Here is a 15,441-nt window from a genome sequence, read left to right on the forward strand (position 1 = left end):
CAACTCTCTCAAAATGAGGATCTTGTATATGTGATATATAATGGCTTACAGTTCAAACAAACATCCAGATCACTCGTTTTTTTATTTGTTTGTTCGTTTTTTTTTTTATATTTCTGTGAATAAAATAATTTTGTTTGTGTATTATGTATACATTTTATTTATATTATTGCTTAAAAATATTTTTTTATTATTATATTTTTTAATGTTAGTAATATATATAGCATATCTGACGAAAATTATATAAATATATATAGAAAGAAAAATAAACTCATCAAAAATAACATAATTAAAATGATACATAAATTGGTTTACTATTATAAGAATCATTTGGAAATATTAATACTATTTTTAAATATTTTTGTAAACGTTTTTTTTATTATCTTATTATATTATTCTTACCTTTTCGTCTTTATAATAATGAACATTTAATTGTGCCCCATCCTTAAAATACCATACTCCATCACCTATTGGTTCATTATTTTTGAAGTTTCCAATAAAATAGGTTCCTAAATTTAATAAGTAGAAAATTAGATTAAGATGAAACGGTCAAATGAAATGGCGAAACATGCTATGCATACTAAATAATGCAAACCATTTGGTAATATCCATTTCCCATGAGATAAATAGCCATTTTCCCAATGCCCCTCTAATACACTTTTGCACTTTTTGTATATATATTTTCCTACATTTATAAACAAAAAATGAACAACAATAAAAACCCTTGCATATATTCATATTAATTGTCATATTTATTCTATAATGTTTATTTGTGATATATAAGTATTACCATATCCATTCTTTTTTCCAAACCTCCAAGTACCCACATATACGTCTCCATTTTTATACACCATCAAACCTTCATCGTGCTTCATTCCGTTGGAATAATTTCCATAATAATAACTTTTCCCTTCTGTATAAAATATTCAAATAGAATTCAAAAATTATTAATGACAATACATAAAATGTTCAAACTTGTACATATCATCAAAATGTATAACAATATAATTACCTTTTGTATTGCATGTAATCTCTTTTTTAGTTTTCAACTTATTCGAATCTTGCATAAGACTTAGCAACTTTTCACTTAGTTTTTTCTTTTTTTTATTGCGTTCCTTTTCGCTATCTTTTTTGCTTTTACTTCCCTCATTTTCGCTTCCCTCATTTTCGCTTTCCCCATTTTCGCTTCCCTCATTTTCGCTTTCCCCATTTTCGCTTTCCTCACTTTTACTTTCCTCACTTTTGCTTTCCTCACTTTTGCTTTTCTCATCTTCACTTTTACTCCCCTTACTTTCGCTTCCCTCGCTTTCGCTCTCTTCACTCTCTTCCTCCTCTTTGTTGTCTAAATTTTCACTACTCTTGGATTTGCTTCCTTCTGACATACTTTCATTTGACTCATTTTCGCTTTCCTCATTATTACTAGATTGGCTTGTTTCTCTAATCTTTTTATTTCCTTTTTTTTTGTTTGTATAGTTATTAAAAAAATATGTTCCTATCCCGTTTTTTTTGTTATGTTCAAATGACCCTTGATAAAGGTCTCCATTCAAATATTCATACTCCCCTTCGAAAGAAAAAATGTAATAATAAATATTTTGAAATATATTAAACAAATTTAAAAGTGGGAAAAATAAAGTATGCTGGTAACAAACACTTTTTAAAATGTGTATATAATGCAAAAATATAAATATATCTTAATAATTATAAATGGCAACCATATCCATGTTTTTTTCCAAGTAAAAAATTTCCATAATATTTTTCTTGTGTCTTATAATTTTTACAAGGGTAAAATATTACAGTTCCTATTCCTGTATAGTTTTTCAATGAAGTTGATGGTATACCATCATCTTTGAATAACTTCAATTTACTTTTCTTATTTTTATTTTTTGCCATTTTTATATTTTTTTCTTAATAAGTATAAGAATTTTTTTTAAACAAAATAAAATCCATTTGAAGTGTTAGACATTTTTTCCCTATTGTAACAAACAAATAGAAAATATTCCTTTATATATATAGATAGATATTCTACAATATTTATATTTTTATGTGTATGTTTTTCTCCATATAGACACAAAGAATAAAATGCAAATTTACTCAGCAAAATTGTGTATATATTGCGTGTATGTGCAAAAAGCTATATTAAATAACTAGCTACAACAAAAAGAAAAAATAAGAAATAAATAAAAAATATAAATAGTATAATAAAAAATAACTTAAAAAATGTTTTAATAAAAATTGGAATTATTTATAATTTTTTTCGAAAATCCACTTAATACGCTAAAGAAAAATTTGCAAAAGCCATGGCAACTGTTAAGCATTATTATAGATATATTTTTCATTATACATATAAATCATTTTATTTTTTATCAAAAACAAAAAAATATATTTTTTTATTTCAGGAGGAGAGAATAAAGTTGCTCGTAGCTGCGAAAAAGGGTAATACCGCATTATTACCTTTCTGCTATTTTTTCGATATTCTTCGCCCCTATTCCGCTTTATATCATATTTTTTATTCTTATTTTTTATCCATTATTCATTTATTATATTAATTTTTTGTTTTTACAAAAATTTAATATCTAATAATTTATTGTGTAGGTGTTTACGAAGATGTCGTTATCTTGTCTAAATTGCAAATTCCGTTAGGAGATTATGTGCAACCCCCGGTATGTTGAAAAACGGGCTTCTGTAGACATACTATTCATAAAAGAAAAAAATCATGGTGCAAACAAATATGTATAAATATATACACCAGTCGGGTAGCTATTTTCAATTGAAATTCATTACCCATGCACATTTTTAATCCGAATTATAAACAAAAACAGCTGTTTATTCATATTTTTTTATTCTTTATTTTTTTTCCAATCATTTTATTCACATTATTACAACAGCACAATAGGACAGCTTTTTGGTATAGTTGTAGAAATGGAAACTTAAAAATTGCAAGAATAATTTTAAAGAAAGGAAGTAATATTAATCATAAAGACGCAAATGGAATATCCCCTCTACATATTTGTGTCAAATATGGCCATTTAAACATCGCTAAATTCCTTATTGAAAATAATGCCAATATAAATATTATGGATAATGTTAAAAATAAAAATTGTGAAAAAATAAAATCGTCATTTTTATTATTTATAATATATACAGCTCATATATAATAATATATCATCCTTATAACATTTTTTGTTTTAGGAAGGACAATCACCTATTTTTTATGCCATAATAAATAAACATTATGAAGTAATATTGCTATATTATTTTACCCGCATATAAATATATATACATATGGCTACTTGTATACCTATGCCAATAAAAACATACTTTTTTGCGGCACACTTTTATATACTAATTTATTAAAACCTTTACAAATAAATTATTAGCTCACCATTTTATGCATAATTGCATGTTTCACAAAAAAACGATTTAACCTACAAATTTAAAATGCCCTTTTTTTAGATTGCAAAATTGTTGATAGAGAATGGCGCCAATGTTCAAATAAAAGACAACGTAAATTTAAACTTTCTTAATATTTAAATAATATATATTGAAGAAAAATAATATTATGAACAAATAGCTAGATAATATGACAAATTAATATAATTATCGTTTTTTTTATTAACAGAAATAATTATTTATTTTTTTTTGTAGAACAATGCAACTGTTTATGATTATGCCGATTTTATGGGGAGAACAAAATTATCTTCATATATATTATATAAAAGTATGAAAATTAAAAAGGAATATAATTTTACTATTTACCAATTTATGTGGGATATATTTTTTTAAATTAGACATCGTTTGGACCTATATCTCTACTTATTGATGCACACATATATATTTATTTATTTTTATATTGTTCATATATTTAGGCAACGAGCTAATTGTCAAAAATGCAAATTATTTGACAAATGAGGATAAGGAAACTTGTGAATAAAACTATGTTAAAAATATGTATAATCTTTATGACTAAACCCTATTTTATAATTTATTTTTTAAATAACTTTATTTTTATATATACAATTAAAAATAATGTACCTAATTATTTATTTTGACAACTTTCGCCACATTTAAAAGACGACTAACGCCTTAAGCTTCATTGATATATGTAAAATATTAAACAAAAAAGGGAAATTATAAAAATATTGGGAAGTTGGTGTTAAATTAAAAATGCTAATAATGAGCAAATAAATATTTAGTAAATATTCTTAACCATAAATAGTCATGGTATGCATGAAAAAAATTGCCGATAAATATCAATTGGCCAAATGTAAATCAATGGCAAATAACATGTATATATAGAAATATGATGAAAATATTATGTACAAAATTTACTTTGCATTTACCTCAAAGTAAATTATTTAATGAATTGAAGTGCACACATTGATACATATAAATAAATATAAATATGTAAATACATGGATTTAATTATTCTAGACATTTATTTTAATTCTGTATATATATATTCCTTAATTATACAAATTTCATACGCCTTCTACTTGAAAACCTATTGTTAGTTTTAAGTTTTATACAAGTTTTGATATTGATTTTTTATATAACACAAAACAAAAAAAATTATATTTTTTTATTTTATTTAAAGATCGTCAGATATTTATGCGTAGTTAAATTAGTTCAACATAATACTTGTATATATTTATCCTTAGTTTGTGTGTTTTGCTTTTCTTCTTTCTCCTCTTCCAAGAGCATGGAAACCACTCTTGATAGTAGTAACAGATCTGCATTAAAAAAAAAAAAAGGAAAATAAATTGAAGAAAATTATAAATAAAATAAAAATACATAAAATATATACAAATAAAAAAAGAGTAATAACCTTTTTGCTCCACAAGCATTGCAATGTTGATGGAAAAGTCTTGTTCTACTATCTTTCTCCATAGCAGTATTTGGGCTTTTACACATTTGACAAGTAACATATTCTGTAATATATTTTCTTAACAATGCTTCAATATGTTTAGGCCCATACTTTCCTTTTAAAACTAATTGTCCTTCTCCTGCTATAGATCCTTCAGTTCCCAATTCTGCAAGAACAAAATGAAAGACATGCTCTTCATTTCTGTTCATAATTGTACATATATCTTTAAAGTTAATCCATGCTACTTTTTTTGAACCAACTCTAACAACTTGTGGTGGTTTTATTGTATATTTTTTTGATATACATAAATCTATATTATGTTTATTAACTAAATCTTGAATTCTATGTAATAATTCTTCATATGGATATACTGCACCTTTTTCAAATACTTTTCCGGTACCATCTATAATAACTTCAACTTTATTTACAACTTCCTTCTTCTTTTTTTTTTTTTTTTTTTCACCAAAATCAAATAATTGCGCTGCTTCATCATTTACTTTGTCAATATCAATAAAGGGTTTACTGGCATCTTCAACTTTTTCGTCTACTATTTCTTCGGCCTTTTCCTCAGCCTTTTCCTCAGCCTTCTCTTCTACCTTCTCTTCAGCCTTTTCTTCTACCTTCTCTTCAGCCTTTTCTTCTACCTTCTCTTCAACATGTTCTTCTACCTTCTCTTCAGCCTTTTCTTCTACTTTTTCTTCAGCCTTCTCTTCAACATTTTCTTCAACTTTTTCTTCAACATTCTCTTCAACTTTCTCTTCAACATTTTCTTCTACCTTCTCTTCAACCTGCTCTTCCACTTTCTCTTCAACCTGCTCTTCTACCTTCTCTTCAACTTTCTCTTCGATTTGCTCTTCAATTTTCTCTTCCATTTTTATATATCTTATTAAATTATACTATTTCTTTATATCAATTATCTTTTGATAACAATATGTACTTGCTATATATTTAGGACTAGCTTTTTTAAATGTAAAAGTAAACTGATATTGGCTCGTCCAAATAATTTCTATATCAAACTTGGTTTTATTTTTGACTTTATAATAGATGAAAAATAATAAACTTTATAAAAATTTATTATTTTATAATATTCTTAACTATAGGAATAAGATTGGTTATAGGTATGTATATTATATAAACATATAATTTAGGGTTGTTCAGATATTTATATCATTATATATTTTTTCAAACTTTCTTATATCCACACTAGGAGCTTTGCTGTGTGTTTTATAAGTATACTATTAATTGTTATATTTTTTTATTTTTAAATAAAAATATTCTTTTAAAATATATATGAAACAATAATAAAGCTAACGAACATGAATATGTAGATATAAAATATTCTACATTTGAAATGCATATAGTACATATAGTTATATATGTATGCAGATTAATTTATACTGTTTTTTTTTTTTCACTTGTTTAGTACAAACTTTTAAATATATACATGGTATTTATTTGTAAAACTATAAAAACTGTTTTAAAAATATAAGAAAAATAGCAATAGATATGCAAAAAAGGGTGTAAGGAATAATAAGGAATATAGTTAAATTATAAAAATAAATGAAAGAATGTATAAGTATATATTATATAATAATATATTGATAATTATATCACAAATAAATAATAATAGTTAATGTGCGCAAAAAAGCGAAACTCATAAATTTTAATATTTAAAAAATTAATATAATAATAATATATAAAAATGCCTATAAAAAAGCAGGATTTATTTATGTAGGAAAAAATATAATAACTTGGAAATATATAATACTAATTGTAGTAAGCTTAAAAGTAATTAAAACCAAAGAATAAATTGTTTTGGGGTGTTAACATATATAATTATTATATTTAAACAATTTTAATAAACAAAAAACGCGGTTAATTTTATTATTTTTTTATATCTATATTTTTTAAAAGATATAAAAATTTTAAGGGGGCAAGCAAATAAAAAGTAAATAATGCATATATATATATGACTATATAATTATTATAGGGAAAGCATATATCAAAATATATTACGCATTCCCCACACGGTTTTAAATATGGCAATGGCATATATTACTGTTTCCTATTTGTGGTGACCAAATTCAAGAAATATTTTTTCAACCTATTTAAATTTATTTATTATTTTAATTTTTTCTTAATTTTAATCTATATTCAATAGAAAATTTCGAATTAATTTATATTATATATTTTTCTCTTGAATTATAGTGTATATATGCCCTGTGTTTTTCTTCGTACTATTTTGTATGCATATAGTATTTGCATATTTATTATATCACTTCACTGTTAAACTTATATATTAGTTTTTATTTTTTTTCTCTATATATAATTATTTATATGTATAAATATTTATATAAGGGCATCATAAACTATACCATCCCTTGTTGCCTTAATTATGCAAATCTAAAATAAAAAATTGTAAAACTTGTTAACAGAATTAATAAATTTAAAATGATTTATAATCCCCATTTTGTTGGTATATTTTTTTTGGTTTCGTTTTTTTTTAAAGTATATAATTGTCTTTATGTAACCGATGGCAGCGCAATCATTTTAGAAAACACTGGGACAAAATACAAGTAACAACTTTAGTTTATGAACATGTGCAAGCAGAGAATATATAAAAATTGATTTCATAAAAAAATAAAGTAAAGTCTATTGTGCACATTTGTTATCTTTCTTTTTTTTAAAGACTTTTTTCAACGGATATGAAATGGGGAACAGGGTCCGGAAATCAAATAGTGGTAATGCATTAAGAGCATATATATTTATATTAAACAAAAATAGTAGCACATATTTATAAGGCCAACAATTATCTCTCATTTCTCCACTAATAATAATATAATAGTAGTAGCAATAACACAATACCATGTTTAATATAATTTGTGTTGGCTACTAAATTTGGCATATAAAGAGTTTTCTTAAATTTTAAAAAAAAAATTGTGCTTGTTTCTGCATAGTAAAGAATGCATAAGTACATTCTCTTATTCATATGCATCTTTGAACCTCCATTGGCAGACTACCATAACTACTGATAAAAATGAAGAATCATTATTATGGATCGTTAACGTTTATGAAGGTATAAACAAATTGCAAAATGTTCGAGCAATTTCTATAAGTTTGTTGTTCTAAAACATGCTTTATTTATCTTTATTTTATTTTGCTCCATTTCAGAAGGTAAAAGTGGGATTGGGAATAAAATAAAGTGTGACGAAATTGTTACGCTAAAGCATGTTAAATCAAATGGCTATTTAATAGGGTCTCAGCACTATTCAATATTATCCAACAATTATGAGGTAAAAAAAAAAAATTTAAGAAACACTAATGGGTATATACAATAGCTAGACAATCCAATACTAATGATAATTTTCCACTTTTATATTCTCATATTTTAAAAATATCCACTTAATATATATTTCTTTTTTATAGTTAAGTGTTGATAGTGATAATACTTTCGGAAAATTTCAAGTTGTTTGTGAAAGTAAAAAAAACGACTCCTACTGGATGCTTAATGAAACTGTTTATTTGAAAAGTTTGAATCAAAATGGATACCTATCCACCAGCAAAAAATATGAGTAATCATGGGCATACATACATATGCATATAGATCTACATATGTGAATATATAATTTTCTCCTATATATAATACCATATATTTTATTTCCCTTTTGACACAGATTTAATCAGTATAATTGCCACAACTGCCCAATCTTATATCATTTAGAAACATGCATTACAAAAAGCAGCTACCAACTAAATGACTATAAATGGGTAGCCAAATCGGTAAAGAAATGTCCCTATCCATGTGACAAAACAAGTGTGTAATTATGCAATTATATAATAATTTTTTTTTTCGTTTCACTTCGATAGGGAGTCATTATTAGCGCCTTTGGAGAAGACAAGTCGAACAAATATAATGATGATGATGACGAACTTTAAAGGTGCAAACCTACTTAGACATAATTTTTTTTTATAACTTATATATGCATCTGCATGTGCATGTGCAAATGCCTCTTTTTTTGTATTTCCAAACTTAACAAATAAACTATTTTTTTTTAATTAAAATAATAAATTTTGCAAACAAAAAAAAGAAATAAAACAAAAGTTGTTACCATAAAAAAGGTATAACAAAACAATAAGCGGAAAAAAAAAAATAATAAAAATTTGATAATGATATATATTTGGTTAGTTATTTATTGGGGGGTCCTATTTTTCTAACATTTGAGTAATTTCGTTTCTTTGCATTTGTAACTCCTGTTTTCTTCTATCTATATTTCTAAAATAGTTTTGTATCCAACTATTTCTTGATTTGTAATAATTAAACTGATAAATATTATTTAAGTATCTTAACTTTTCTCTAAAATAATATCTAGAATTTGCACAAATATATGGATACCATTCAATTAAATTGTCTTTATTAATTCGATTTTGATTTAAATATAATCTCATATTATGTGATAAAGATCTTGGAACATTTCCTCTTATAAATATTTTATGATAAAATTCTTGAATATTCATTTGTTTAATTGTATAAGTAAATGTATTTCTATAACTTTTTACTAATCCAAAATGCCCTAATGCATGATATTTAATATATTTCATAGGTGTATTATAATGTATTTGTACATTATCAATATATAATCTTGATATATCTCCATTAAAATTATTTATTATTTTATCTTTCGAATTTAATAATGAATTAAGTATATTATTTATTCGTATTTGTGGTATAGACTCTAAAAATATAATAGCATCTTCTAAATGTAAACCTTTTATTAATCTACCAAAATTATTTAAATTTCTTAAACTTATTTTTAATTGATATACTTTAAATGTCCAATATATATCATCTTTATGATTTTTTATTTTTTCTTCTTTCTCATTATATATTTTAGGTTTTATTCCTTTTCTTATATATCTTTTTTCATTATATCGATGTATAATTCTTCTTCTCCATTCCCAAAATCCTTTTTTTCTATAATAAGGGTTTCTTAGTTGTACGTTCGTATTTATATTCCTTTTATGTATTAAATTAATATTATTTACAACTCCTTTAATTATATTTCCTAACATTTTTAAATCTCAAATTTTATGTATACTTACTGATTTATTCAACTCTTTATTTATCAAAGTTTTATCAAAAAACTTGTGTATCGAAAATATTTTTTTTACTAACGAATATGAGAGAAAGGGATGTGTATCCCTACTTTGATATAGATAAAGAAATCCTTCTTATATAACAATTTACAAACTTTAACATTCCTTAATAATTCTATAAATAATATAATTCACATTTTTATTGTCATTCTACACGAATTTCATATTTTCTATTTTATGAACTAACCCTGTTTTTATTTCTACATGTATTCATTTCCCTCTTCAAGTTATATTTATAGTTTACTTTTTTTGGAGGGAAAAAATTCGTTTTTATCTCTAAAGGGGTTTCATAAAGTGTAATGCAAAAAAGAAATATTTATTTATTAATATTTATATTTATGCAAACATATTGGATAATATTGCATATATGGATGTCGATTTTGTGAATAATTCAAAAGAGAAAAAAAAAATATTTCCTTTACACTGTACCTGTATATGCTATTATTTTACGGCATACAATAACTAGCTATTCAATTATTGTACACATTATTTTTCTCTTTCTTTTAAATAAAAAATTTACATAATTTCCTTCAAATATTTATATTCTATTTACCTCAAATAAAAGGATTTTTTTTTAGTGGAAATATAAAGAATAAGCATTATATTCATTTTGCTTAGGAAAATAATTAAATCGCTATTTCATGAAGATTTACTATTTTAATAAAAAAAAATGTGCACTCTACATAAAATAAGGATATAATTTACATATTCAAAGCAAAAAAAAAAAAAAAAAATTTGGAACTAGCCAAATATGAATAGTTCAATGGGTGAATATCCCTTTTTGGTGAGTCCAAAACAAAAGTTGCATCATTTTTTTACCACTTTTAGCTAGCACTATTTAATAAAGGATAGTTTAAGCAAGTAGCCAGTTTAGAAATTAAAACAAGCTTAGTGACTACATTGTGTTAAAAGATAATTTACAAAACCTAGGGTATACTAACTAGTGCCATCTAATTAGACACATTGCTTTATAATGGATCTGAAAAGTGCTGGAAATGTTTGGGATGTTTTAAACGACCTATACAAGAATGACAAACAGGTTTTTAAAAAATATATATAACAAAGAATGACATAATTTGCAACAAATACATGCTTGTGTAATATTTCAAATAAATAATTTACAACAATTTTATGCCTTTTTTTACAGTCGTATGATAAATTTATGAAAAAGCATCTAAATGATATGCATGATTCTGTGGCTATAAAACCCAAATTTTGCTTTTGCATATGCACAAATGTAGAAAAAGTTTCTATAAAAACTTCAATAAATGAATATAAAGAAAAGTTATGTGATTATTTTATTTATATATATCATACAAAGAAAATCAAATCATCAAATCTATCGTCCAATTTTATTGAAAATGCCGATAACTTAAATTTTGATGATATATATATAAGTACATCAAAAGTTAAGGGGGAATCATCTAAAGACATGTATGCAGAGGCTGTTATACATACAAATATTTATAAAAATATGAACAACATAAATTTTAAAAATAAAATTATAACTCGAATATTGCAAATTATATATAACTCTGAAAAAGCTCTTAGAAACGATATAATTATAAATACAAATTCATTTCGTTTTATTGACTTAAATTATATTCCTAAAACTACACATTATTTAAATCCCAAATATGTAGATAATAATTTATTAAATAAGCAAACAGATACAAATATAGACGAAACTGATATCAAATTTTTAAATATTTTAAATGAAAAAAATAAACAAAATAATAATAATAAAGAACAAGAAAAAGATCAAATATTATTACATGATTCATCTAATGATATTTTAAAAGATATTCACCCAGTAAAAACTGTCAAAAATCCTCAAATTAATAAAGTCGATAAAGCGAAAATACCAAAGGAAGTCAAGTCATATCAATACACAATCATTGATAGGTATCTTCCCCTATGTCCATCCATATTAACTTTTATAAATGTTTGTTTCTCTTCACATTCTTACGCATAAGTTTATTGTACAAAAACAGAACTAAACACAAATTATTAACATATGCCTATGCATTTTTTAACAATTTCAATAGGTTCCTTCATATCATCATGACATTTAATAATATATCCTACACAAATCTGGAAACATTAAAAGATGGGAACACTATTTATGTATATGTTTCGAATAAGTACTACTAGCCATATAAATATAACTACCTAGACACAATAAAAAAAAATTTTCCATTTTATTTGATACTATTTCATAATATGTATATCACATAATTATTTTCACGTTTTGCCATTTTTTAAACAGCTCCGATGAATGTATGACCCTACAATTTAAAGAAAATTTAAGTGATAATGTAAGACAAAAATGTGAAAAAAACTATGCTTGTATGTGATATTATGTGCATATCTTTATATAGTAACATATTAGTTTATACATTGAAGTAAAAAATATGACTCCTTCTTATGTAACCAGATTAAAGCATATTTCAATGAGGCTTTGCTAAAACTAACCATAAGTATAGAACTGCTATATTGAATTAAGATATATAAACATATTAGCTACTCAGAAAAAAATATGGATAAGCCCTTATTCAGTTAAATTAATTTTTTATGTGTACACACATATGCACGTGTTTATGTTTCATTTCTACATATACTGCTGCATTTTTACCCATTTTGCTTTCATTCAATTTTATTATTATTTATTTGTGTGCTTATTCTTTTGGGGTAAGCCATATTATGCATTTTTCTTTGATCTAGCAAATTTGTTTCTATAGACATATTCTCCTATTTCAAAACATGTTATATTTCTTGTTGTGCAAAAAAATGAAATATATAATTGGTGAATAATACAAAAATAATATTAATTCTATCTTATATTTTAGCACATTAATTGAAACAAAAAAATATTTAATTGTAAATTAGGGTTGTTTAAAAATGCATGAAGCTAAATACGAAAGGTGCAAAAAAAAAAAAATATAAATGAATAAAAAATAAATATATGTAAATTCTTTGTTCAAAATTAAGAAAAATTTTAGAAATATTCGAAAATTATAAAAGTTATTTGATAAATTTAACATTTCGTTAATAAGCAAATAAAGTTAGCGAATGAAATAAAATCATGGGGAAGAAGTGAAGAAATAAAATAATAATAGTAGCATTAGTAATATTAGTATAAATGACAGGGAGTATAATCGAAACTCTAGCGAAAATAGTGGCGAATAATAAATAAAACGAAATTAAGCATATAAAATATATAAATATGTATTAGTCAAAGAATATTAAGAATAAAGCAAATATCTATTAATTTAGCCAAAAAAAAACGTAAAAATACTTGTTTAAAAGCTTTTAACTTATTAATTTTTTTTAATTTTTTTTATAATCTCTCATAATATAAATAAATAAATTTTTGTCTTTCATTGCTTCAAATTTTATAGGTATACAATTACCACTATCATCTAAATGTAACGCCAAACAACAATTGCCACTAATTAAATTTGCTTGTGTTTCTACTCTTTTTAATTGTTCTTCTCCATACAATAATGATCGAATATCACTGAAATTAATCATTCGTACCTGTAAATTATAGTGTATGCATAATATTGTTATTTGTGTGTGCCTCTATATGTGTATAAAAGTACAGTCTCGAATTTACGGTATGCAATAGACATCAAATTTAAGAAAAATTGTAATCATAAAAATGTAACAAATTGTGAATATACTCAGATTATCTACTAATCGACTACCTTTTGATGGCAAGATATACATAAAGTTTTTTCAGCGAAATTTGCTTGTAAATTACAAGGTAATTTGGTTCCATCCTAAAAAAAATTAAAATAATATAATAGCAAATGTATATAAATATGTACAACCCACGATATGTTATCATTATTCTGCCATGTAAAAATATTTAAATATTGCCATAAATCAGAATATTTTATATTCTATATATATTGAGAAAAGCTCAAAATATTAGCACATGCATTAGTGATATATATAATGTATTTACTTGTAACAGAACAACGATTTGGATGTTATTTTTTAGTCGGTTTTTAAATTCGCTTATCTCAGCATTTGAAAATGCTAATAAAAAAATAAACGTAGAAAGGATTTTATGAGTTCTCATATATATAGAACACATGCATGAATCGATGGGTCAATGCATAAGATGTATCCTGTGGATAGTATGCATATTTTAACTACTTCAAGACACCAAATATGCAAAATCAACTATTCTTGAATAAAGAAAGAACACATTTATTATACGTAAAAATTAGTATTCTTGTTATTACTTTCTAATATTTCGTCATCGTTTACGTATTTTTTAGATTCATCTAGTGAACAACAGGATACAATATTCCCCATTTTGCTGATATCTGATTATTTATTTTTATTATATAAAAATTTATGTAGAAATAATTATATGCTTATTTTATATTGTTTATATAGTCAAATCCACAATATTATAATGTCTTAAGAATGTATAGTCTGTCTATATATCTACATATACATTTATTTGCTAAATTTATTCTCTAATTTGATATCTAATTTACTTTACAAATTAATCATTAATTTGCTTGATAAATTTCTGTTAATTTATTTATACAAACACACACACACTTATGCATACATATATAAAACATACACAGTGCTTTTATTTTCTGTGAGAAATTTTGTGTAATAAAATGTGTGTAGTATTATATATATAATGCAAATGATAATTATATGTTTTTTAACATTTATATTTTAATTAGAAATATATCAAATATTATATAAATTTAAAAATATTAATAGAAACATGAATAGCTTTATATATCATGTTATGCTAATGTATACATATATTTCTTAAATACGCCATATATAATTTAATGAAATGGAAAATATTTTTTTTTGGGTATTTCATTTTAAGCATGTTTCGCAATATAATATGAAATAGCTTTTTGCTTATTCTTATTTTTTTTTTTTTTTAATTTTTTCTTTCTTATTTACGCATTAAAATAGCAGGAAAAAAAAAGCCATATTAAATTTTTATTTATTTGTCCACTATATGTGATAGGAAACTTATTCCATGTTCATATTTTTTTTATCATTTCAAAAAAAAAAAATAACTATTTTTTAGCATTCAATGGCTATTTTTTTATTTTCTTTTTTTATTTGTTAATATATTATATACACACTCTTAAAAATTTTTAATATAAAACGAGCTTGATGTTACTGCATTTTAGTATAAATAGCATAGGCGATTTGGGGATAAAATTCTATTTTAAACTGCTCTATAATATTATTAAATATACGGGAATTATATATAAATGAAGAGAAATAAAAATAGAATTCCTTTTTTTTCATTTTTAAAATGTGTGTAAAATACATTCAGCTTTGTGCAAAAGGAAAAGGCACGAAATACCCTAGGAATAATCTTTCTTATTTAAAAGACAGAATTAAAATTTAATTTTTATTCAGGG

General features: G+C 23.7%; 7 protein-coding genes across 7 annotated transcripts; 3 read left to right on the top strand and 4 right to left on the bottom strand.

Moving 5' to 3' along the window:
* Positions 1-8: 8 nt before the first annotated feature.
* On the bottom strand, positions 9-1,887 carry PCHAS_1209500 (MORN repeat protein, putative; the record flags this gene model as incomplete). The annotated part of the gene is made up of 6 exons (XM_016798820.1): positions 9-113; positions 400-506; positions 593-682; positions 788-910; positions 1,010-1,558; positions 1,710-1,887. 6 exons carry the CDS (start codon positions 1,885-1,887, stop codon positions 9-11), a joined length of 1,152 nt encoding a protein of 383 aa, XP_016654187.1.
* Positions 1,888-2,294: 407 nt separating this feature from the next.
* On the top strand, positions 2,295-3,928 carry PCHAS_1209600 (ankyrin-repeat protein, putative; the record flags this gene model as incomplete). The annotated part of the gene is made up of 8 exons (XM_016798821.1): positions 2,295-2,303; positions 2,394-2,430; positions 2,590-2,657; positions 2,883-3,080; positions 3,187-3,234; positions 3,451-3,501; positions 3,643-3,715; positions 3,864-3,928. The coding sequence occupies 8 exons, from the start codon at positions 2,295-2,297 to the stop codon at positions 3,926-3,928; spliced, it is 549 nt and encodes a 182-aa protein (XP_016654188.1).
* Positions 3,929-4,651: 723 nt separating this feature from the next.
* PCHAS_1209700 (eukaryotic translation initiation factor 2 subunit beta, putative) lies at positions 4,652-5,733 on the bottom strand (the record flags this gene model as incomplete). Its single annotated transcript, XM_016798822.1, has 2 exons — positions 4,652-4,727; positions 4,823-5,733. 2 exons carry the CDS (start codon positions 5,731-5,733, stop codon positions 4,652-4,654), a joined length of 987 nt encoding a protein of 328 aa, XP_016654189.1.
* Positions 5,734-7,312: 1,579 nt separating this feature from the next.
* On the top strand, positions 7,313-8,797 carry PCHAS_1209800 (dolichyl-phosphate-mannose--protein mannosyltransferase, putative; the record flags this gene model as incomplete). Its single annotated transcript, XM_016798823.1, has 7 exons — positions 7,313-7,437; positions 7,551-7,602; positions 7,877-7,937; positions 8,033-8,154; positions 8,288-8,433; positions 8,536-8,641; positions 8,729-8,797. The coding sequence occupies 7 exons, from the start codon at positions 7,313-7,315 to the stop codon at positions 8,795-8,797; spliced, it is 681 nt and encodes a 226-aa protein (XP_016654190.1).
* A 267-nt stretch (positions 8,798-9,064) lies between these two features.
* On the bottom strand, positions 9,065-9,931 carry PCHAS_1209900 (50S ribosomal protein L22, mitochondrial, putative; the record flags this gene model as incomplete). The annotated part of the gene is made up of 1 exon (XM_736921.2): positions 9,065-9,931. The coding sequence occupies one exon, from the start codon at positions 9,929-9,931 to the stop codon at positions 9,065-9,067; it is 867 nt and encodes a 288-aa protein (XP_742014.2).
* Positions 9,932-10,988: 1,057 nt separating this feature from the next.
* PCHAS_1210000 (conserved Plasmodium protein, unknown function) lies at positions 10,989-12,515 on the top strand (the record flags this gene model as incomplete). Its single annotated transcript, XM_016798824.1, has 5 exons — positions 10,989-11,054; positions 11,163-11,920; positions 12,064-12,159; positions 12,285-12,333; positions 12,453-12,515. The coding sequence occupies 5 exons, from the start codon at positions 10,989-10,991 to the stop codon at positions 12,513-12,515; spliced, it is 1,032 nt and encodes a 343-aa protein (XP_016654191.1).
* Positions 12,516-13,345: 830 nt separating this feature from the next.
* Positions 13,346-14,344, bottom strand: PCHAS_1210100 (inner membrane complex sub-compartment protein 1, putative; the record flags this gene model as incomplete). Its single annotated transcript, XM_016798825.1, has 4 exons — positions 13,346-13,555; positions 13,726-13,800; positions 13,989-14,062; positions 14,272-14,344. The coding sequence occupies 4 exons, from the start codon at positions 14,342-14,344 to the stop codon at positions 13,346-13,348; spliced, it is 432 nt and encodes a 143-aa protein (XP_016654192.1).
* Between the last annotated feature and the right edge of the window lie 1,097 nt (positions 14,345-15,441).

Source organism: Plasmodium chabaudi, assembly GCF_900002335.3.
Source record: "Plasmodium chabaudi chabaudi strain AS genome assembly, chromosome: 12".
Lineage (NCBI taxonomy): Eukaryota > Apicomplexa > Aconoidasida > Haemosporida > Plasmodiidae > Plasmodium > Plasmodium chabaudi.